The sequence below is a fragment of the Amblyomma maculatum genome, chromosome 1 (genome assembly GCF_055883805.1).
Source record: "Amblyomma maculatum isolate TAMU_Amacu chromosome 1, ASM5588380v1, whole genome shotgun sequence".
NCBI lineage: Eukaryota > Metazoa > Arthropoda > Arachnida > Ixodida > Ixodidae > Amblyomma > Amblyomma maculatum.
In genome coordinates this window covers 419513737-419536027 of record NC_139344.1, presented here as the reverse complement: position 1 = coordinate 419536027, position 22291 = coordinate 419513737, and the positions used below count along the sequence as shown (strand labels likewise).

The 22291-nt window shown below is 47.3% G+C and overlaps 1 protein-coding gene across 1 annotated transcript in view; it reads left to right on the top strand.

The window, feature by feature from the left end:
• Positions 1 to 444: 444 nt before the first annotated feature.
• Positions 445 to 22291, top strand: part of LOC146209216 (sodium-coupled monocarboxylate transporter 1-like) — a 110482-nt gene continuing 88635 nt past the window's right edge. The window contains exons 1-5 of the mRNA XM_084587372.1: positions 445 to 1228; positions 2915 to 2983; positions 3842 to 3893; positions 8452 to 8519; positions 16408 to 16488. Of these exons, the coding sequence (XP_084443498.1) occupies positions 890 to 1228; positions 2915 to 2983; positions 3842 to 3893; positions 8452 to 8519; positions 16408 to 16488 (609 nt within the window). The 5' untranslated portion in view covers positions 445 to 889. The remainder of the gene's footprint in view (positions 1229 to 2914; positions 2984 to 3841; positions 3894 to 8451; positions 8520 to 16407; positions 16489 to 22291) is intronic.

The window sequence follows — 22291 nt, the reverse complement described above, 5'->3', positions numbered from 1 at the left end:
TATATATATATATATATATATATATTATTAGCCGCTGCACCTTCTCTAATCAGTAATTTCTTTCTGATGTTTTCAGCTCAACGGCTCTTCAACAGACGAACGCCCTTGATACAGATACATGCTTACACGTGAAGACCAGAAAAACCAGGTAATAGCCCTGTTTCTCAAAACAGGAAGAAAAAAGACAGCATTTAGGTGGAAAATTATGTAGTTGTATATCCTCGAGAAAATCGTGCCTAAACTCAACTTGCTGTCCTGAATTGAAAACTTCGGACACTTGCACTGGATCTACGTTTTCGGGCATTTAGGCCTTCCTTGAAAAAGAAACCGGCTCAACAAAATTTTGAAAGCTCGTTTTGGATGATTGTCAAAAGAGCACAGCAGAGGCACACACCAACAAGTGGTTATGCAAAGTAAAGTTGTCCGAACGAGGTCTACAAAGTGGTCTACAAAGTGAGCCAATACATGACTTCGCCGTAAAGAAGAGAAAAGGAAACATATACGGAACTCCTAACGTGTTCAGCGGCACCCAACACGCGGGCAGCAAAGGGTCCGGTGATTAGTCGAGACCGCTGAACGGCACGATACGGACGTGCACCCAACAATAGCGGAGCGACGACGGTAACCATGACTGAAAGTCCAAAAAGTTAATTAGCTATATCTTAGCAACGTTTCAGATTACAACGTAAACAAACCGCGATAACCGAACGGTTGAATGCAACGGTCCGATTGAAAGAACGTGAATGGTAGTAGCGCTAAAAATTTTACTCAAAGCGTCATCGGTAGAAGAAACGGCTGTTCAGTGAACTTTCATATCGTGAAAGACGTCTGGAAAGAGTGGTACAAAAGTGTGAGTTCTTAATGAAACTCTCCAAGAGCGAACAGCAAGATGGCGGCATCTCACTTCGCTGTGGCGGACTATGTGGTGCTCATAGCATCGCTCGTGTTGTCGGCTGGCATCGGCGTTTTCTTCGGCTGGCGTGACCGGCGTACCAAGTCCAACAAGCAGTTCCTGACGGCTAACAGGGAGATGGACTGGTTCCCTGTCTCCATGTCAATGATGGCCAGCTACCTCTCATCTATCGGCATTCTGGGACTGCCCTCGGAAGTTTTCGTGCATGGCTCGACGTTTTGGATAAGTTCTATACCATGCGCATGTTCCGTGCTTCTTGCTGCGTTTGTGTTCTTGCCAATGTACTACAAGATGGACATCACAAGCATCAACGAGGTGCGTAGGAGGACTTTGATTGAACGAATATGTTATTTAGCTCGAACGGGACTAGTTCGCTTTGCAAGTAGGTAGTAATGCAAAAAAAAAAGAGGAAAAAAGAGGAAACACTGTCGTATTTATTTTCCCTTAAAATCTCAGCAAGACAGCATCGGTCGCATTCAGTACCTCCCACCTCATACACCAACCTAACTAAAAAGCAAAAAAACTCTAGTCGAAAAAGGTTGTATACTTGCAATGGGCCGTCTCTCACAGCAAGCGCAGAGCTAAACCCTTTAAGCATTCAGTATTGCTAGACAATTTCTGTTTATTTATGCGCGTAAAGAAAAGCTTTGTTCCTTCTTAATTATATTTAAGATTTTTCACCAGAGTCCCTTAAAGTAAAGCCAAAAGACCACGCATAGCATACGGCTTCAGGGCACCTGTCTTCCTGGCAAAGCATCTTTTTTTCCCCTTAATGTAATGAAAAAGGAACAGTAATTATTTGAAGAAGTGTAGACCTAGCAGACAAACACCACAATTAATTCCAAGCTCGCAGTTATCGCCTGCTGCATTGTTGAGGCACTCGCGCACGACAAGGATTTACTAAAGTACCAGCAGAACGAAAGGAAGAAGATAGTTTGCACGGTATGAAAAAGAACTGAACAAGTGTAAATGGGATACGCCTCAGTTCGCAGATGAGCCAACGTTTCGAGAAGTGGACTTGTCGAAACGTTGGCTCATCTGCGAACTGAGGCGTACCCCATTTACCCCTGTTCCAGTTCTTTTTCATAAAATACCAGCAGACACGTAAGAAAGGATGCTAGGCTAGCCAAAGTTATATCCTGCACATTTACTTAAAGTGGTCCTTCATGGTCAACTGCAGAAACAGATCGCTAGTGCCTGACGTACGTACCCCTTGAACTCTCCAGGCAGAATGCTAGGATCAGTTGTGCCTTTTTGCATATAATTACCCTCCTTACAATTATTTAAGATATTTTCACCCATCTGGCAGGGCTATTATTTCGCGAAGCAGCCTGTATGTTAACTTGTCGATGAAACCAACATGTTCCCTCGGCACTGATTTGAACGCAATTAAAACATGAAGCGTAGGCTACAATATGCGCAATGCTTGTTTTTCGCTCCACAGCTAAATAAAAAAGAGGTAGCAGTAACCGAGGAGGCGACGAAAAGAAATTATGATCATAAATAGTGCTTGAAGTGATTATTTACCTAGCACCGTGCGGTAGTATCAGAGTAAGGATACACGTAAATGTATGTCGAATGTATACAAATAATTATATATTTCCGCTCAATAAAGACAGCAATTGGCTTCCAGATTTATGACTTAACTACAGCTTTGCCATCTGAAGGTTCAATATGACTTTACGTATTTTCTTTAAACATTTACAAGGTTCGCGAAACATCAAGAATTAATTTCTTTGGATGAAAATTTGTGCCCTTTAAAATTACTCCCCCAATTTTATTTATGCTCCATTTCTATAGTGCTTTTGCTACTCTAACGTAGAACAGCAAGAATGATCAACATGCACTCGTTCGCAGAGAAGTCCCTTAAAGAAAACTCACTGTTGCCATTTTAGGTGCGATTAATAAATTTAACACCAGCTTTTCACTATTCCAGTACCTGGAGAAGAGGTTCCTGTCAACGGCTGTCTGAAATTTAACACCAGCTTTTCACTATTCCAGTACCTGGAGAAGAGGTTCATGTCAACGGCTGTCAGAAGCATAGCATCTGTCGTCTTCATTGTGCAAACGGTAAATATCGTTTTGTATTTTTCATAATGTAGTACTGGTTGTAGCAGTAGTAATAATAATATTAGTAGCAAACTTTACAGTAGTAGTAGCAGTAGTAGTAGTAGTATTAATAGCAGGAGGAGGAGCTAGTAGTAGTAGTAGTATTTAAAACCTATATCTACAGATATTTAACTAATTATAGTTCATTTCTCGTCGCCACAAACAGGGACCATATTTGGAAAAATAAATTTCGTTGCAACGACATCCTTTCACGAAAAGTAACAAAGCTAAAAATAGCATGACGTTCACTATAACCAATATGGTCAATGTGGTCAGCTGGCCATGTACTCGTCCTTTTTGTTAAGAGCAATGATTTGCATTTGCTAACGTCCAGAGATAGATCCTACAAGACGTCCGTATTTATTTTTTTTATCTCGTCATAAAGCAACAAATCTGAATATAAACACTTTAGAGGAGTTTTCACTACGTAAGGGAGAAGTTTTCATTATAAAATTAGGCTGTCCAAAGTTTTTGTTTCTGAATGAAGTTCAAGAAAACAAGAATGAGAACATCAATGCGATCTTTCTTTCCGAACAAACGAGCAATGGGCACTTTATGCCATTTCGAGACAACAGCAAGAAAAAGGGCAGATAGCTCACAGCTCTCGTCTTCAAATATTCACTGGCCTGTGGGATCAAGAGGGCATCTTCTTGGTTTGTTTGTTTTTTTGTACGGAGAAAAAGCGCATATTTTCGCGTAGTGACATTGCTGTATTCTTTGGCGAGTTCACTTCTGGTATCAAGATCAGCGGCTTGATTTTCCAGTGTGCAATGATGGTTGGCCTATCGTTACTACATCAGTTATTATTTCATTTTCCAGCTGCTTTATTTGGGAGTTGTGCTGTACGGCCCTTCACTGGCTCTTGGGTCTGGTACGTAACGGTGTTCCTCATACGTTTCATACCCTTGTGCAGCGGACCTAGTGGCGCATTTCTCGCAGCGTCGATATTACCACAACTCCACGACAATGTGTGCAGTCGGTGGAAAACAGGTGTGCAGCAGATTAAAGGCCCATACAAAGCAGCATAAAATCATAACTGCCACCCTAACTGTACAACTCTTCTAAACACTAAAGACAGAATTCAATTTCCTTTTACGATACCAGTTCTACTGGTAACGCTAGTTTCACTACAGAACGAGGATGCATCCTGTGAATACTGTAGTGCCGATGCTGGAAGCACAACCAATTATCTGTAAAGCTCCAATGCTTGTACACGTGTTTTATTTCGAATAATTTGGCAACTCTTCATTATTTCTTGATGCCTTTCACAAAGTGGCAAAAAAAAAAAAAAACACGCTGTAATGCACTTGACATGTGCCCCGGAAGAATTATAGGTACCGCATCTGACAGAAACGAATGGGCGATGATAATAAAGCTACACTGCCAGGCGTATCGTCAATGCTATTTAAAACCCTACAAATGTCCGTGCTATCATCATCCAAAATGTCTCTTCGGCTTACCCGTGTCTTGGTGGCGGTAAGGAAGGCGATCATTTCGGTCTGAAGCGGTGTGTGAAGCATAGTTGTGCAGCACATCGCTCACTTCGGCATTAACCGAATACAACAAAACAAAACAATAAAGCGTGCAGACCACTTTGCTAACAACGTGAAAACAATAGAACTCGCTGCGTGACTGACACAGTCGCCGCCGACATAATCATCGCATTGAAAACTATATTTAATACACTCCACATTCCGACAAGAGCTTAGTGGCGTCCTCCGTCTGTCCCTGAAAAATTTGGTCTGAAGAGGCAACTTGGCGGAGGGGGTATCACAAACCCCGCCGACCAATCAGCAAACCGCCAGGTCACATCACAACTTTGCACTTAATGCGCCTGTCAACCAATAAGACAGTTTAGCACCGAGCACACAAGTACTACGGTAGGCAAAATTTGACATAGCAGAGCATTGGTGATTTAAACAGTGTATGTATCTTCCTCGTACCCTAGCAGCCGCACATACCAGTGACGCAACACCTAACCCTTCAAGTCAGCTGCAGTAGCATATTAGCCTCTACTACTTGCACCTTTTATTTAGTGCTATCCAGGTGGACTGCCCCTTATTTGCCCTACTAAGAGCCTTTCTATATGGCACTGCAACTTAGGTCTATACTTCTTGCTAAAAGTTTGCGCTACAAGTGAATGCTACTAATCAACTTCAATATACAATGTTTATATGATAATGTCCTCGCAGCAATTCTTGCACCTACTTAAGCGTTCCCACAATATTTAGAGCGTTATATTTATCATTTTAGGTAGTCGCTACGTTGTGTGAGTGCAAGTACGTCTTTCTCTCTGTCCTTGAATATGTGCGCATGCTTTTGGGCAATTACGTGCGTGCAGTTTATCTTGCTACTTTCAACCTAGGCTGGTGCACAATGAATCTTGTTCTAAACTGTAAAACAGTTAGCTGAACAACGACACCGCAGCCGGCCAGAAAACATGTTGAGCCCACGACGCCTGAGAAGCAACAGTGCGTGCTCAGAGCAACGTCCAGACAAATCATCTTTGGAATGCGACGTCCTACTCAGATGACTGCAATGCTCCGAGTTGTTGTTAGGCGACGCGCGATAACAGCAAACAAACAACTGCTGGACCCAGGTCTTCTTCGTTAGAGTTGTGCGTGCAGCTATATGGGACTTCCGCAAGTACACAGCCTTGTTCAACCGAGGTCGGTCCGAACCGCAAGAACCCGCCATGAGAGCAAGCCCATACAGAGATCTCGATCCAAGCTATGGCACGTTTATGTGCAACCTTGCATGCCGCGCGCGGCAGTGACTAACAGAACGCCACAAAGTGCGAACAAGTACAGCAACTGCACGAAGGTATCCTCTGCTGCGAAGAGGCGCGCTGTTCTTTTAATTACGTGCAATGCGCCTAACTGCATAAAATGAGACAGCGGCCACAATACTGAATACTGACGAGAACATTGTCGATGCAGCCGGTTTTGGTAATGAAACATGTTTTAGGGTGCATTTTCACTAAACTTGATAAAAATTAACACGGAGTAGAGGTATGGGCTATTGTTAACTGACAAGGCTGCCAGAAGTCTACAAGAACTCGGCACATGTATCAGCGTGTGTGTTTCAGCCGCACCCCTCAGGGCGCACTCTTAGGCTGACACTAGGAATAGACAGAGAAGAAATAAGGACAGCGAATTGATTTGCATTTCCATATGACTGACTGCTTATTTCTTCTCCTGCTCTCTCCCCTTTCCATCACGCTGTACTGATAAGTGACTAAGCAGCGGCTTCTGCTATACATTTGTGGGCCGGACACTGATTTTTACTTTACAACTAACCTAGAGGATGATGCTTGCGAAGCTTGCAGATTTCCATCAAGCTCTCGCACCGCACCTAGTTTCACGGTTTAATTACGCATGAGCAAAGCGCCCTTATAAAAAAACGCAATCCGCCTTTGTCACAAGGATGCTCTGCGCATGTGCAACTCTCCCACGGTTGAAAACGAGCCACCATCCCAGCTGGGCACGCGCAGTTCTTGGCATCTGCAATCGGTGCAACCGGAGCTGCTTTCGGGAGGCATGCGCAGTTTATATTTGGGACAGGCATATGCGACCAACGACTGTAGCTGTCAAATGCTCACATCGCCATTTCGCAGGCGGCTGCATCCCGAAGACGTTTTCAACCAGTAGCAGATGAATTTTCAACCCCTTTTTTCAACAATGAAAACACCCACCGCTCATCGAGCTAGTGCTCGAAGAATTGACACCGCGTTTATAAGGTCACCGCTTCATTATGTGAAACATGGCTTCAAGAGTCCACTAGTGCTGAGAGCACTGCGCGAGGTGCTTTTTCAGGAGAAACAAACAGCAATCAAGCGCTGTGAGCCTGAAATCACGCCCTTTTCCTATCGCTCGCGGTCTTGCAAAAATAATTGCAGCAGCGATCAATAATACATTGTCCCATTTGTACGTAACTCCTTTTGTAAGAACCTCAAATCTGCGAAAAGTTTAAAATTGATTTCGTGACACACCGAAGTCCCGTTTAAAGAATAGAACCTCTATTTATGGCCTCACCCGACTGTATCGACAGTCTGCGCAATCCTTTGAAACGCACATTAGACGCAGATGTGGAGGAGTGCATGATATCGAGGTTCCCGACAAGGCTATGATTACAAAGTAGCAGGATTTAACGATTCAATGCAGTTTGGAAAAATTCTATGATTGGGGAAGGGGGCGGGATGAGCACTTATGCTGCGGCTTGAGAAGGGAGCCATGACGTAACGGCGTTAGTAGTTTCCGCCTGCCAATTCTCTCCTTACTGATCCCTGCTCGTCTGAGTTACTTCAATAATCACCTAATTATTAGTTCTCCAATTCCTCTTATATATCGCAGATACTCAGCATAACTATTGTCTAAGGCTATGTCCACAAAGGACTCCTCTTAACCAAGCTAACGACATTGCCTCGTGGCCTTGAGGTATACGATGTGTGGGCCTCTCATTTCAGACGGGAGAGTAAAATCAGATCTCACTCTCCCGTCTGAAATGACAGACCCAAATAAGCAGCTCCTGACAAATCGGCATGTAATACGGTCGCATGACGTCAGCCAACCGTACGACCAGTCAGTACCAGAGCATGCCAGTCATGCACCTATACTACCTCCTATCAGAGCCATGTCCATGTTTGTCCCTCACAAAACCGACGTAGCCGACAACACCAACGCTGGATGTTCTTGAGAGTGGAAGCTTTAATAATAACATATACTTTCTTGAACACTATGCGGCGTGAATATAGCAGTACCACACTGCAAAACAGTTCCGAGTGGTACAAGAAACAAGACTACGCGCGTGGCAAAACACTTGATTCATCTCAGTAAATGCCGCTTCAGTGCTCTGTCATCCTAGTAGAGTGCCGCCTCACCATCTGCGCTCGTCAGGATGCATGAAGCTTCTCGCCGATAGCGAAACCGTACCCAGGCAGAGCTCCCGCCGCATTTCCCTGCCCTTGGATTTCACCGACCACAATATTAGGTCTGACTGTCAGCTTGCGCGTGTCGTTAGCACATGCGCATTTCAGCTGCCTTCGCACGAAGCAAAATGGAGGACGAAAAACATGTGTAGTTTAAGGAGCTGAAATGGGCGTAAAATTTCGACCTAATAGATATTAAAGTTTAAATACAATGAGCATGCACAGAACCTTTTTACGAAACAGCACCAGTTCCAAACAAAATAGCTTATGAGTTATAAAGTATAGTTGGGCGGTCCTATAGTACGCATCAAAATCATCCTAGATCCATTCAAAATAAAAATAACCTTGCAGTACCACGAGAGTTGTGGATCACGCACGCCTGTCAGGTGGGCAAGGATAAAGGTGGAGAGGGAGAGGATAAACCGAGGGTGAACAGCATAGGCGAAGGCGCACAAGTGGACTGGCTCAGCGGCACGTAAAACACAACTTTTTTATTTTCCAGTGACTGGCCTAGCTGTGTGGTCATCCATCCTGCTGAACGGCTTTGTGTCCACCTTCTACACAACCATAGTAAGTAGCATCTAGTTTCCTGCTATCCTCAATGCGCATTTCATACGCCGGTCACATAAGTGCATTCTCCTACATTCTTGTCAAGCCGACATCGCGTCGTAGTAGCGTACACTTTTGCATCGTCCTGCATTTCGTTGCCGTCACCGTCACAGCCGCTTAAGCCGAACATTGTAGCCTGGTGAAAACAGAGGTAGGTATATAGCATCGTGCAGAAAGCAATCCCTCTGCGAATTCTACGTCACAGCAGAAGGCTGCTCACTCCTGCCGAAAACGTTCTATTCCTGTAAACATTTCATGCTTAGATATGCTCTCGATTACGAGATAGGCAATCATTGTTTTATCAGTATCGAGTTTCCTTTCATATAATTTGTAGCATATGAACAAATGCTAATTAGTGGTTGTCACATTATATAGTTATTAAGTAAAACATTACGTACGCAAGTACATGCACACGCACGAAAATCCGGAAGGGGATACGCAGAAGGGGCCACCAAGGCTGTCTCTACATAGGGTTTCCAGGTTTGAATTTCTTAAAACAGATATTTTGTTGTAGATACGCCGGTGGATTGCACATGAAGCGTCCTTTATAAAGCTTATTACTTGACTTGTGCTTACTTGAAATCCCTTCAACTTTCTTATTTTTTAAATTTTAACGGGCAATCTTACACGCGATCTTACACTGTCAACAATAAAAGGTAATCCTTGTTCTTGAGTTATTTCGTTGATCCAAACATTAAAAGTAATGAACTCACACAGAAATTCTCGTCGAGTTGGATTTCAAGCATTTCTTATTTATATTGCCAGGGGGCGCTCAGAGTGAAAGACGACGTTGAAGTGAATCGGCTCCGGACTCGCAGGACGTATCAAAACCTTGGACCGTGTGATTCTACCTGTACCGGCTCTGTTAATCTACCCCCTGTCGCCAACACCGTGACAAATCTGGTGGAGGTCAGGTCTGATGTCCCGTACCCCTACGCTAAGCAGGAGTGCTGGTCATATATTCGTGGAAACGCCCGTTCACCGCACTAGCCGCAGGCAACGAGGCCTACCACCTGAGTATTCCCCCTCGGGCATGACTACCAGTAGCCACGACGTCGTCGCAATGCCTGGCACGACCCCCACCTACGTGACGTTGCAAAACCCCCGCGTCCCAAAGACCTTTCACGGGGACACCTATGAAGACGTCGACGACTGGTTGCAGCACTACGAAAGGGTAGCTACATTCAACCTCTGGGATGACGCTGCACGGCTTCGAAATGTATATTTCAGCCTCGAAGATGGCGCTCGGACGTGGTTCGAGAACCATGAAGAGCAGCTGTGGTCTTGGAGTGAGTTCAAACGTCATCTTGCGGCAACTTACGGAAGCTCAGATCGCCGCGAACGGGCCGAACGCGCTCTACACACTCGGATCCAAATGCCTAACGAAACTGTAGCGGCGTATATAGAAGACATGACGCGCCTGTTTAAGCGTGCGGATCCTACGATGTCCGAGGACAAAAAGCTGCGCTACCTCATGCGTGGCGTCAAAGAGCAGCTTTTCGCTGGCCTGGTGCGCAGCCCGCCGAAAACTGTTGCAGAATTCTTTGCTGAAACATCCACTATAGAGAAAGTGCTTCAACAGCGAGCTTCGGCACGGGATCCCACCATCCACGCCGCCTCCGTCTCTGCTGAGTTCCCATCGCACAGCATGGACACATCGGCGCTACGGGAGCTCATACGTTCCGTTGTGCGCGACGAACTCCGACTGATGTATGGCACACCTCAACCAGCTCCTTCCTCCATCGCCAGCGTTGTCCGCGACGAGGTACAGCAAGCGCTCCGGCCTCCATTTCCAATCGGTGAACCTGGCCCTACTCCTCCTCCTGCACCACCAGAGTGTCACCGCCCTACATACTCCCAGGTGCTGCAATACTCTCCGCCCTCGTCGCCGTCCCTGATTCCTCCGAACGTAGCTGGGCCGAAAACAGCAGCCCCCGTGATCCAGTACGTCACAGATTCTCGACCGCCTACACGGAAAGCAGACGAGTGGCGTACCCCCGACCGACGGCCGCTATGCTTTCACTGCGGCGAACCGGGTCATGTCTATCGGCGCTGTCCCTACCGTCGACTTGGTCTCGAAGGGTTTTCCGCTGATTCTCCGCGGCCTCGCTACGGCGAACGGCCTCGAGCCGTTGAAGATTTCGTCAATGATCAGCGCCGGATCGTTCCGTCTCGTCTGCGACCATCTAGATCACCGTCACCCAGGTCTCGCCCGTCGCCATCTGCTACGAGTTCCTCATGGGCAGCGCAGGGCCGCTCGCCCAGTCCCCAGAGGGAAAACTGAAACCAGCGACCTTCGGGGGTAGGCTCGCTGGAAATCGCGGCGCGGGAGACCCCCCATTGATGCGGACACGGAAAGACTACGCATCGACATTGGAAAAGTCCGCGGTTACCGATCATACTGCCACCTCGACGCCACCACGACGCACCTGCAACCACGACGAATTGCCGGTGGAATCGACGACGAAACGACGCACCCGCAACGACGACGAATTGCCGGTGGAACAAACGACGCAACCACGCACCCGCAACGACGACGAATTGCCGGTGGAACAAACGACGCAACCGCGCACCCGCAACGGCGACGAATTGCCGGTGGGACACATGACGCAACAAGGCACCCGCAACGACGACGAACTGCCGGTGGAACGGACGCTGCAACAACGCACCTGCAACGACGACGAATTGCAGGTGAAGCAGACCGCGTACACCAACGCAGAGCACTCAAAGACTCAGAAGCCTGACATTCGCGAGCAGATTTCGTTGGACATACCCGTAGTACTGGATGGTCGCCATGTTCGGGCTCTGTTGGATACTGGCGCTGATTATTCTATTTTGAGCAGCCAGTTTGCCGCAGTTCTCAAGAAGGTTTTGACACCGTGGGCTGGCACAAACGTTCGCACCGCGGGTGGTCATCTGATTACTCCTCTGGGCATGTGCACGGCCAGAGTTCAAATTCAAGAATCAACATTTGTGGTAAGCTGCCTTGTTCTGAAAAGCTGTTCGCGTGACCTGATTCTGGGCGTAGATTTCCTTCGTGAATATGGCGCAATTATTGACCTCCGGAATTCTAAGGTCTCGTTTTCTACTGAAAAAGCAGTGGCCCTCAGCGGTGCAAAGCGACCACTCAATGTGCTTCGAGTTTATGAGGACAGTGTCACTCTGCCACCCCGAACCAGCACCTTCGTTAATGTCAAATGCAATGCCCTTAACGATGGTGACGCAATAGCCGAAACTAACGTATCGTTACTGTTGACACAAGGAGTCTGCGTGGCCCGCAGTTTGATACATCTTCACCGTGGTCATTCCAAGGTACTTGTTACAAATTTTTCGCACGAGTATCGGCACCTTTTTCGTGACACTTCCGTAGCTTTCGCCGAACGCATATCTGATGTCTCCGAGTGCTTGTCCGCAGAAACCGTGCCACCGCCCACATCCCTCGACAATCTCGATGTCAGCTCAGAGCTATCGGTCAGCCAGCGCGACCAGCTGTTTTCATTGTTACTCGAATTCAAAGAGTGTTTTGCATCGTCGTCAAAAGTGAATCAAACTCCCATCGCCAAGCACCAGATCGTGACGTTCGTTAATGTGCGCCCAATCCGCCAGCACCCCTACCGCGTCTCTTCGACCGAGCGCGAAGTTATTAGGTCACAAGTTAAGGAAATGCTCGAAGATGAGGTTATCCAGCCTTCCAATAGCCCGTGGTCCTCCCCGGTCGTTCTAGTTAAAAAGAAAGACGGCACGTTACGTTTTTGCGTCGATTACCGCAAACTAAACGCCGTAACCAAGAAGGATGTCTACCCCTTGCCGCGGATTGACGACTCTCTCGACCGCCTTCGGCGTGCAAAGTATTTTTCGTCCATCGATCTAAAAAGTGGCTACTGGCAGATTGAGGTCGATGAGCGAGATCGTGAGAAGACGGCCTTCGTCACACCCGACGGCCTTTACGAATTTAAAGTTCTACCTTTCGGCCTGTGTTCCGCGCCGGCCACATTTCAGCGGATGATGGACACTGTCCTCGCCGGCCTTAAATGGCAGTGTTGTCTAGTCTACCTAGATGACGTGGTGGTCTTCGCAGAATCATTTGCACAACATCTTCAGCGCCTGCGGTCAGTACTCGAAGCCCTTCGATCCGCTAACTTGACACTTAAGCCACAGAAATGCCACTTTGGCTACCGAGAGCTTAAATTTCTCGGCCATGTCGTCAGCGCCGCCGGCGTGAAGCCCGACCCTGACAAGATTGCTGCTGTTGCGGAATTTCCGATTCCACGTGACAAGAAAGCTGTTCGCCGATTTCTCGGCTTGTGCAGTTACTACCGGCGTTTTATCGATAACTTCGCTGATCTCGCTGAACCGCTGACTCAGCTCACCCGGGGAGACACCCCTTTTGTTTGGACGCACGAACAAGAAGCTACTTTTGCCGAGCTGCGTCTCCGTCTCCAATCGCCGCCTGTTCTGGCCCATTTCGATGAGCAGGGGGAGACAGAAATACACACCGACGCCAGTAACATTGGCCTTGGGGCGGTTCTCGTGCAACGTCAAGAGGGTGTTGAACGAGTCATCGCCTATGCCAGCCGTACTTTATCCCGCGCCGAGACGAACTATTCAACTACTGAAAAGGAATGCCTCGCCATTATTTGGGCTGCTGCGAAATTTCGCCCCTATCTTTATGGTCGCCCATTTAAAGTTGTCACTGACCACCATTCTTTGTGTTGGCTGGCCAACCTGCGTGACCCATGCGGCCGCCTGGCGCGATGGAGCCTTCGCCTACAGGAGTTCGATCTCACTATTGTTTATAAGTCCGGACTTAAGCATGAAGATGCTGACACGCTCTCCCGCGCGCCTGTCGAGCCCGCTCCACCAGACACGGATGACGCTGACAGTTTCCTCGGAGCTGTTGATGCTTCAGATATGTCACATCAGCAGCGTGCAGATCCAGATTTACGAGCACTGATTGATTATTTAGAAGGTCAGCCAGCCACCATACCTAAGTGCTTTTCACGGAGCCTCTCAACTTTCTGCCTGAGAGGTGGTGTGCTTTATAAGCAGAACTCTAGATCCGAGTCAAGAACCTACCTCCTCGTGGTACCCACAGCTCTGAGAGAGGAAATCCTTTCCGCGTGCCACGATGAACCAACATCTGGCCACTTGGGCTATTCTCGCACACTTGCTAGGATACGACAGACATTCTACTGGCCCAACCTTGCCACTGTTGTTAAGCGCTATGTCAAGAGCTGTCGGCAATGTCAGCGTCGGAAGGTTCCGCAATCAAAGCCTGCGGGCCTCCTCATGCCCATAATACCACCACGAGCACCATTTGATCAAGTCGGCATGGACCTTCTCGGTCCTTTCCCTCGGTCCTCTGGTGGCAACCGTTGGATAATCATCGCCACAGACTATCTGACTCGCTATGCCGAGACCAAAGCGTTACCTAGTGGTACAGCGTCTGAAGTTGCCCATTTCTTTGTACACCAGATCATACTACGGCACGGTGCTCCTACCTGTATTATTACTGATAGAGGGACTGCCTTTACTTCAAAAATGATGGCCGAAGTCTTTCATCTCAGTGGTACGGCGCATCGAAAAGCTACTGCTTACCATCCGCAGACCAATGGGCTGACGGAAAGGCTTAATAAGACCATCGCGGATATGCTGGCGATGTACGTCGACGCCCAGCACAAGACTTGGGATGCGATCGTACCATATGTGACGTTCGCATACAATACGGCAGTCCAAGAGACCACACGTTTCACGCCGTTTCGCCTCGTTTACGGCAGGGAGGTTCGGACGATGCTGGACGCAATGCTCCCTTACCAAACAGATACCGAACTTTGTTCTGACGCCGAGCAGTTTGCCCAAGATGCTGAGCAAGCACGCCAACTAGCACGCGTCCACATCACCCAGCAACAGGACAGGGATTCACGCCGGTACAACCTCCGCCACAGACAAGCTTCCTACAACACCGGGGACAAGGTGTGGGTGTGGACTCCTGTTCGACGCCGCGGCCTTTCAGACAAGCTAATTTGCCGCTACTTCGGACCGTATAAAATCGTGCGACGCATCAGTAACGTCAATTACGAGGTGCTCCCGGATGGATCAGAGCACACAGGCCGTCGGCTACCTCGTCCAGAGACAGTTCATGTCTTGCGACTGAAGCCGTACTTTGCACGGTGACTGACAAACTACATCTACAAACTTTTTTTTTTGAGGGGGGGAGGTTGCTTTTGTACGCTTGCGTGCACGTGTAACTGTGTGCGTTACGCTTAAGGAGGGAGGAATGCCAGGGGGCGCTCAGAGTGAAAGACGACGTTGAAGTGAATCGGCTCCGGACTCGCAGGACGTATCAAAACCTTGGACCGTGTGATTCTACCTGTACCGGCTCTGTTAATCTACCCCCTGTCGCCAACACCGTGACAATATCTTGGCAGCAATTGCATTTTTAGCATGAAACACATACGCCGCTTGTTAATTTGGGATGCCAGAATTGACATGATTTTGCCGACAATACCACACACAGAAACACCGTTTTGTGAATTCGCGCTGGGTAAATTTAACTCCGTGAGCTTTCTGAGGCACGTTTTAACAACAGGAATTTAGAGGCAACTAACTAATTAAGCAAGCGTATAAAAGCTAGTGACCTTTGATCCTTACTGCCTTCAATTTTACGGTAAAATATTGCTAGCTCCTGCCAGGAATGGCGCACATTATTGGTTATTTTTGTTATCATTCGTTAAACCATTTAGCTCTTTAACGCACGTAATATTTATCATTGTACAGCCCGGCCACGCAGATCACACCTAAGTACTTCTCTTAATATTTAATGCGCAAATCTGTAAACAGGAAAAACATATTGCATATGGAGGGTCTTTCATTTTTAATTTCACCTTTTTTCGTGCTGCATGTTGCTATTTAATTTCCCTGGCTATGGACCTCCCGGCGTAAAACTGATTTCCTGGCTAGTTCGTGCATTTTAACTAAAAGAAAATGTTCCACGCTTCTTAGGAAGACGAATACAAAGGTATACTAGGACGGGACTAGGACGAGGGGAAGAACTTCTCGCATGTTTTACAATTCAGCCAGTAACAGCAGGTAGCAGAATTGGCTACACTTATAACGGCAGCTATTTTCAGCAAAGTTTTTGACTTCCAGAGGATACCTGGAACAATATTTAGAAACATTCATTTCCTCCAAATGTGAATGGCAGACAATGCCTTTCGTAAAATTTATTAAATAATTCAATTAGCCGTTTTAAGTACCATTTTTTCTGGCATAATATATAAATGCATGTCTCCTAAACAAACACAATCGTTATAACGGAAAGGAATCAAAGCGTGGTTTCTGGGTTAATATTGGCTATTATGGCATTTGGCACTGTTTATCTAAAATATCAAGAAAACGAAAGAAAATACCGAACAAACCTGACTCGCCGGAATTCGAGCTCAAGTAACCGAGAAAGCATCTCACTATTAACCTCTTTAAGGTGAGATGGTTTAAAGAGCATATGGTGCGTGGGTGCACCTGTAACTTTTATTTTGCATGTTGAGGGTTTCACCTACAAGTATTGACTGTGCCTCCGTGCGCATTTTCGCAAGCCCAAACTAACACCTGCTTGTTCTAGACTCATCTACTTAATCACTTGAATTGGTTCTTACTCAACGAAGAACGTTTTTCACGTTCTTGCATTTAAATAAAAGAGGTAACCATTATATTGATACACTACCGAATGCAATTAACTAAATAACCTTGTAGTAATTTCTGAAGAAATGTACACAAACACCTGTAGTGCGCTTCTTCGCACAGAAGTTGTGTAGTACGCGCACTGCTTAAGCTAGTTCACTTCCTTCCGCAGGGTGGCATCAGAGCGGTGGTGTGGACAGACGTGGTCCAAATGGTTCTCATATTCGTGAGCTACTTCATGGTCATCGCCACCGTGAGTGAAACGCCTCGTTCTGTGTCTATACTTGTTTTCCATTGAGAACGCTTGTCGCCAGTCAGCGTAACATTTGCAGCTAGTTGTAAAGTTATATTTTTTGAAACCTACGCCCTTGCCGTAATCATTTTTGCATTATGCTGATCAGATGCAGAACCAATCTCCACGTGTAAACCATCTGTCGCTATAACGCGTGTACACGCCATTGTGTGTGTGTGCATTTGTGTCTGCCTGTGAGTGATTCATTACTCTGTATTACACAATGTCTTGCATAGAAATATATTTTATGCATAATTACTTCGACCAGTGTTTTTTCAGCTACTGCTATCGCCTTTCGAGCGAGGCTAAATGCAAGGCGTTCATGTGCTATGTAATGTTAGGGCACTTTAATGAGAGGCGAGTGGTCTAAATTATGTGTAGCCTTCCGTTATAATGTCGCTCATAACCTGAACAGCTTTGGGACGTTAACTCCCGTTAGCCAAAGCAAACTAATTCTAAACTATATTCATTCTGCACCACATCACTTTCGAGTGTTTGCAACGTCTGCCTGAGGCTTGGGAAACGTGTGAGGAACAAGCAAGTTGACATGTGGGTTTGGTACCTACATCAAACAACGCCTGTAGTTTAAACCTGTAGCTCAAACGATTCATGTCAATACCTACATCAAAGGTCATACTTATTGCATAATGACGTAATTCATCAGCAGTGCAAAATATTTCGCAATTCATGATTAATCCTAGTCTAACACACACTCTCAGATGTGCCTTTCATGGCTACCTTGGCAACCGAATCGGTAGCTTCAGTTTCCAAAGAGAATTTTCAGCACTTTCAGTTTTTGCAAAGCCCATCTATGCTCAACTTTACTCATCGTTTTCATAAATGATCTATATTTTAACTATGTTCAGGGTGTTAAAAAGTGTATTTTTAAATAACGAATCTTTTAGAATTCTTAGAGCACTTTTTATGCTTTCTTAGACAAGGACGTGCCCTGTCCATGCTTATTTCACTTTGATTCTGACTAGGATAACATTACCTCGTGCTAGAAGCTTGAGCTACTGTCGTCTTTAATTGCCCACCACGGAATAAGATAAGACAGGGGCGCCGACTCTGGCGCGTTGCAAAGCATTCTGCGTCGGCCGATTTTGCTACACGAGCGCCTAGCCCGCGTCCGGCACTCAGCTTCGCACTGTACTCTCTTCCTCCGCTCCCATTTTCTCGCCGACGTGGCTTTGGTCATGCTTTCCTCGTTCCCCAATCCAAAAGAAATATGCGCAATGAAGCAGGCAACAGACGACACCTCAGTGCAGCTCGAAAATGCAAACAAAGCAATTTCGAGGAATATATTCCCGCGGCGATGTAGATGATACGCAAGTGCAGCGATTGGAAGCAGATGACAGACGCGGCAGCGGCACGGAACAGCCGGAGCGGTGGTGGCACGCTTCAACAGTGTCGGTGACAAATCCTAGCGAAATGTATCGGATCCGCCGGCAAGCTTTCTCCGATGTAGCAAACTTTCGACGCTTCCAAAAGCGTAGTCAGAGCTCCTGTCTATCTTACCCCGTAGTCCCCGCAAACATTGCACCTAGCATTTCGTTTTCCGTACCTCGCGGTGGCTCTCAGTTTAAGTTGAATATTTTTTCAGCCTCTACATTACTGCCACGTAGACTAGCAGTTGAAAGTATATGTCTTATGGGTTTTCTTCTTAAGGTGTATTGAAGAACTGTTCAATTATGAGCGGAGAGCGCCTGCGAAGTTCACTCCACATTTTGTTCATGCTAGTTACTTCGCTCAAGTGCTCCTGCTTTGTCGCGATTCTCTACCCTACGTTTTCGTCGAAGGTGTTTATGTCATGGCCCTAATTGACACTTGTGCTGTGGTTTTGGTAATAGATGCAAAGTGAAGACGCCAACTGTAGGAATTTCGTTGCGAACGGCCAGCGCTCAGCAAATCAAGCCTTTAGCAGCGTGCACCACTCGAGTAGTGATCGAGAATCGCCTTTGCTGCCAAGTTTCTCACACGCGGTAATTTTAGGCTGGAATTTCCTGACGCATCATGCCGCTATAATCGATTATGCTCGCGCTGAAGTCGGATTTTTTGAGCTGCTCGAGCAGGTGTCAGACAACGGGCCTTCTAGTCTATTCGCTAAAGCCCTCGTCGCAGGAGACATTAACATTCCTCCTTCTTCGTCCCTGCTTGTAAATATCACTTATGGCTCTGTGTGCGATTAAACTTTCCTCTTCACGCCAGCACATGCATTTCTGCGCCGAAAGTGCCTTCCGTTGCCCCATGCTTTTCCGATGGCTCCTCTGCGCTTTGGCTCACTAACCCGTTCAGCTACCCAACTGCTTTGCGCCACGGTGAATGTATCCGGCGCCTACAACCCATCGCATCTCTTCTCATTGAAGAGACGGACGACGCGCCAGGCCATAACTGCACTCAGCCATCCACTTTCTGTATCACCTCCCTCTTCCACAGACCTGTTCCACCACTCCATCGACGCCAGTCTTCCTGGGCTTCAGCGAGCACAACTTCTTGCCCTCCTTCAACAGTTCAGCTCCTCCTTCGACTCTCATCAAAATTCCCTTGGCCAAATTTTAACTGTCACTCATTGGAGCGACACTGGAGACCATGCACCACTGCCACAGCGGCTCCACCGAGTCTCTGCAACAGAGCGCCAGGTTAATGAAGAGCAAGTCGACAAGATGCTCAAGAACGGCGTCATTCAGCCGTCAAACAGCCCTTGGGCCTCGCCTGTAGCGCTCGTTAAAAAGAAGGATGGTTCCATCCGCTTCGGTGTAGGTTACCGCCGACTTAATAAGAGTACAAAGAAAACCGTCTATCCTCTTCCGCGCATAGACGACGCACTGGACTGCTTGCAAGGGGCTCAATTCTTTTCTTCTCTAGATTTACATTCTGGGCACTGGAAGGTCCCTATAGAAGCGGCCGACCACTTTTGTTACTTCAGACGGCCTGTGTAGATTTACTGTTATGCCTTTCGGCCTTTGGAATGCTCCTGCGACATTTGAGAGAATGATGGACACCATTTTAAGTGGACTAAAATGGAAGACCTGTCCCTGCTATTTAGACGACATTGTCGTCTTTTCTCCTGACTTTGACACACATCACTACCGCCTGAAGCAAGTTTTGACCTGCATTTCCGATGCCGGATTGCAGCTAAACATAAAGAAGTGTCTTTTTGCCTTCCGTCCACTGACGATTTTAGAGTACGGTGTTTCCAAGGAAGGGGTCACTCCAGACCCGGCCAAACTTCGTACTGTCGCTGCCTTTCCCAAGCCAAGATCCATCAAAGACCTTCGAAGCTTCCTAGGCTTGTGCCCCTACTTTCGTCGGTTCATTCGAAACTACTTCGCCTCTACTGCTGCCCCTGTGACGCAGCTTCTGTCGGGCGGTTCCGACTTTTCGCCCTAGTCACCGTCATGCGATGATGCCTTCAATACGTTGCGCCGCCTCCTCATGACACCACCCGTCCTGCGTCACCTCGACCCGACGGCCTCTACTGAGCTACACACCGGCGCCAGTGGTGTCGGCCTCGGCGCTGTACTCGCTCAGCGGAAATGGGATTTTCTGAATAGGTCGTCGCCTATGCTAGTCGAACGCTCACGAAGGCGGAGTCAAATAAATTACTTGGTCACTGAAAAAGTGTTTGGCACTAGTTTGGGTTCTGACCAAATTTCGTTCTTACGTTTATAGCAGCCCCTTTGAAGTTGTGACCGACCGCCATGCGCTGTGCTGGCTTTTCTCCTTGAAAGACCCATCCGGCCGTTTTGCTAGGTGGGCTCTTCGTCTACAGGCATTTGATGTAAACGAGTCTACCGCTCTGGCTCCCTTGCAACATACGTCGCGAGCCTTTCCATCCTGGATGCCTCGGCAAAGTCACTTCACACCAGTGCCATCCCCTGGCTTCTCTTATCGATCTCCTCTCCGATCCATCGACTGCTTCTCCATCGCGTGCGCTTCGCCGCCAAGCATCGCACTTTACCAATCGCGAGAACCTTCTTTATCGCCGCAACTACCGTACTAATGGCCGCAAATGGTTGCTCGTCATTCCTTTCCATCTACGCTCGCAAATCTCCGACTTTCACGCTGACCCACAATGCGGCCATGCGGGAGTGTTCAAGACATACCATCGCCTACGCTTGCGATACTACTGGAGGGGCATGTACAACGTTGTCATCAAATACGTTCGCTCCTGCCTAGTCTGTCAACGTCGCAAGTTCCCTAGTCATCTTTCTGCTGGCGAGTTGCAGCCGTTACCTTGCCCATCACGCCCCTTTGATCGCGTCAATATTGATTTATACGACCCGCGCCCGTACACTGCCGCTGGAAACCGTTGGGCCCATCTTCCACAGCGTCAGACGTAGCCTCATTCATTTTGCAGCGATTCGTCCTACGCATGGCGCACCTCATGAACTACTCAGTGAAAGAGGACACGTCTTTTTATCTGACCTTGTTAAAGCTCCATTGAACAAGTGCCACATATTTCATCGAACCTCTACCGCCTACCGTCCGCAGACTAACGGACTCACTGAACGCTTTAACCGTACCCTTGGTGACATGCTATCTAAGTACGTCTCCTCCGACCACTGACTGGGATCTCCTCCGTCCACATGTGACGTACGCCTACAATACTGCTTGCTATACAGTCAGCTACCGGTTTCTCTCCATTCTATCTTCTTTACGGCCGTCACCGCTCTGCTGCACTAGATACCATTCTTCCGTACCAACCAGACGCATTTGAGTATACCGCTACTTCTGAAGCTGCCCGAAGAGTGCCGCCAAATTGCCTGGTTTTTCACAACTGAAACCCAGTCCCACCAAAAATCCCGCCGTGACAACCATCAGACGACACCGCAGTTCCCTTCTGGCAGTCTTGTGTGGCTCTGGATTCTATCAGGGACTCCCGGACTATCGTTGAAATTTACTTCCATGTATCACGGCCCCTACCGTGTCCTGGAGCGCATCTCTCCAGCATATTACATTGTGGAACCGCTGACGCCCCAGCTGACTTCCGTCGACGCAGCCGCGAAAGTGTCCATGTCAGCGCCTTGAACAATATTACAATCTTGCCATTTTGCCTATGCCGTAAGTCGCCAGGATGGCTCCTCTTCTCCCCGGGGGCCCTTGTAAAGACGACGACGTACATTCAACGACGAAGAAGAAGCTTCTGTGCGCTGTCGCCAGTGACATCGCTATCGGTGTGTGCTCTGGACCTACTCATACGTGGACTGTTCCTGACGGGCTTCTAGATCGCCCCGTACCTCTAATAAACCCCCATCCTACAATATTCTCTTATTAATTTTAATAGTTTTCTGCTTACAGTTAGCTGCTATTCTATTCCGAGAATGTTGAACAATATTTAATACTGAATTAATCTTATACCCCCAATCCGCTTTGACTACACAGGTCCTTGTTCATGCGTTGGAGATAAACTCCTGTATTACTCAGCAAAGAAATATTATAACACATTAAAAGGTTCTGATGAATGTTTCTTAAGATTTCCATCTCAATCTTTCTCCCGTTCAATTCTCGGAACACTTGTCGCATATATGCGATGAGTAGTACAGCAAACGATTGAAGTCATATTACAGCAAAGGGCCGGCTCATGAAATATCTTCTATTTAATTACCTCAGAATCTTCTGAGCCTAGGAGCAGAATGGAGCAGCAGCACTTCCCATGTGGCAGATACATACTGTCACGTCATCGCTTGACACATCTGTTCGCATGCACAAACATGTTTTCTAAGTTTCCTTTTTGTGTTCGTGGGTGCATGAGTGAATGGCT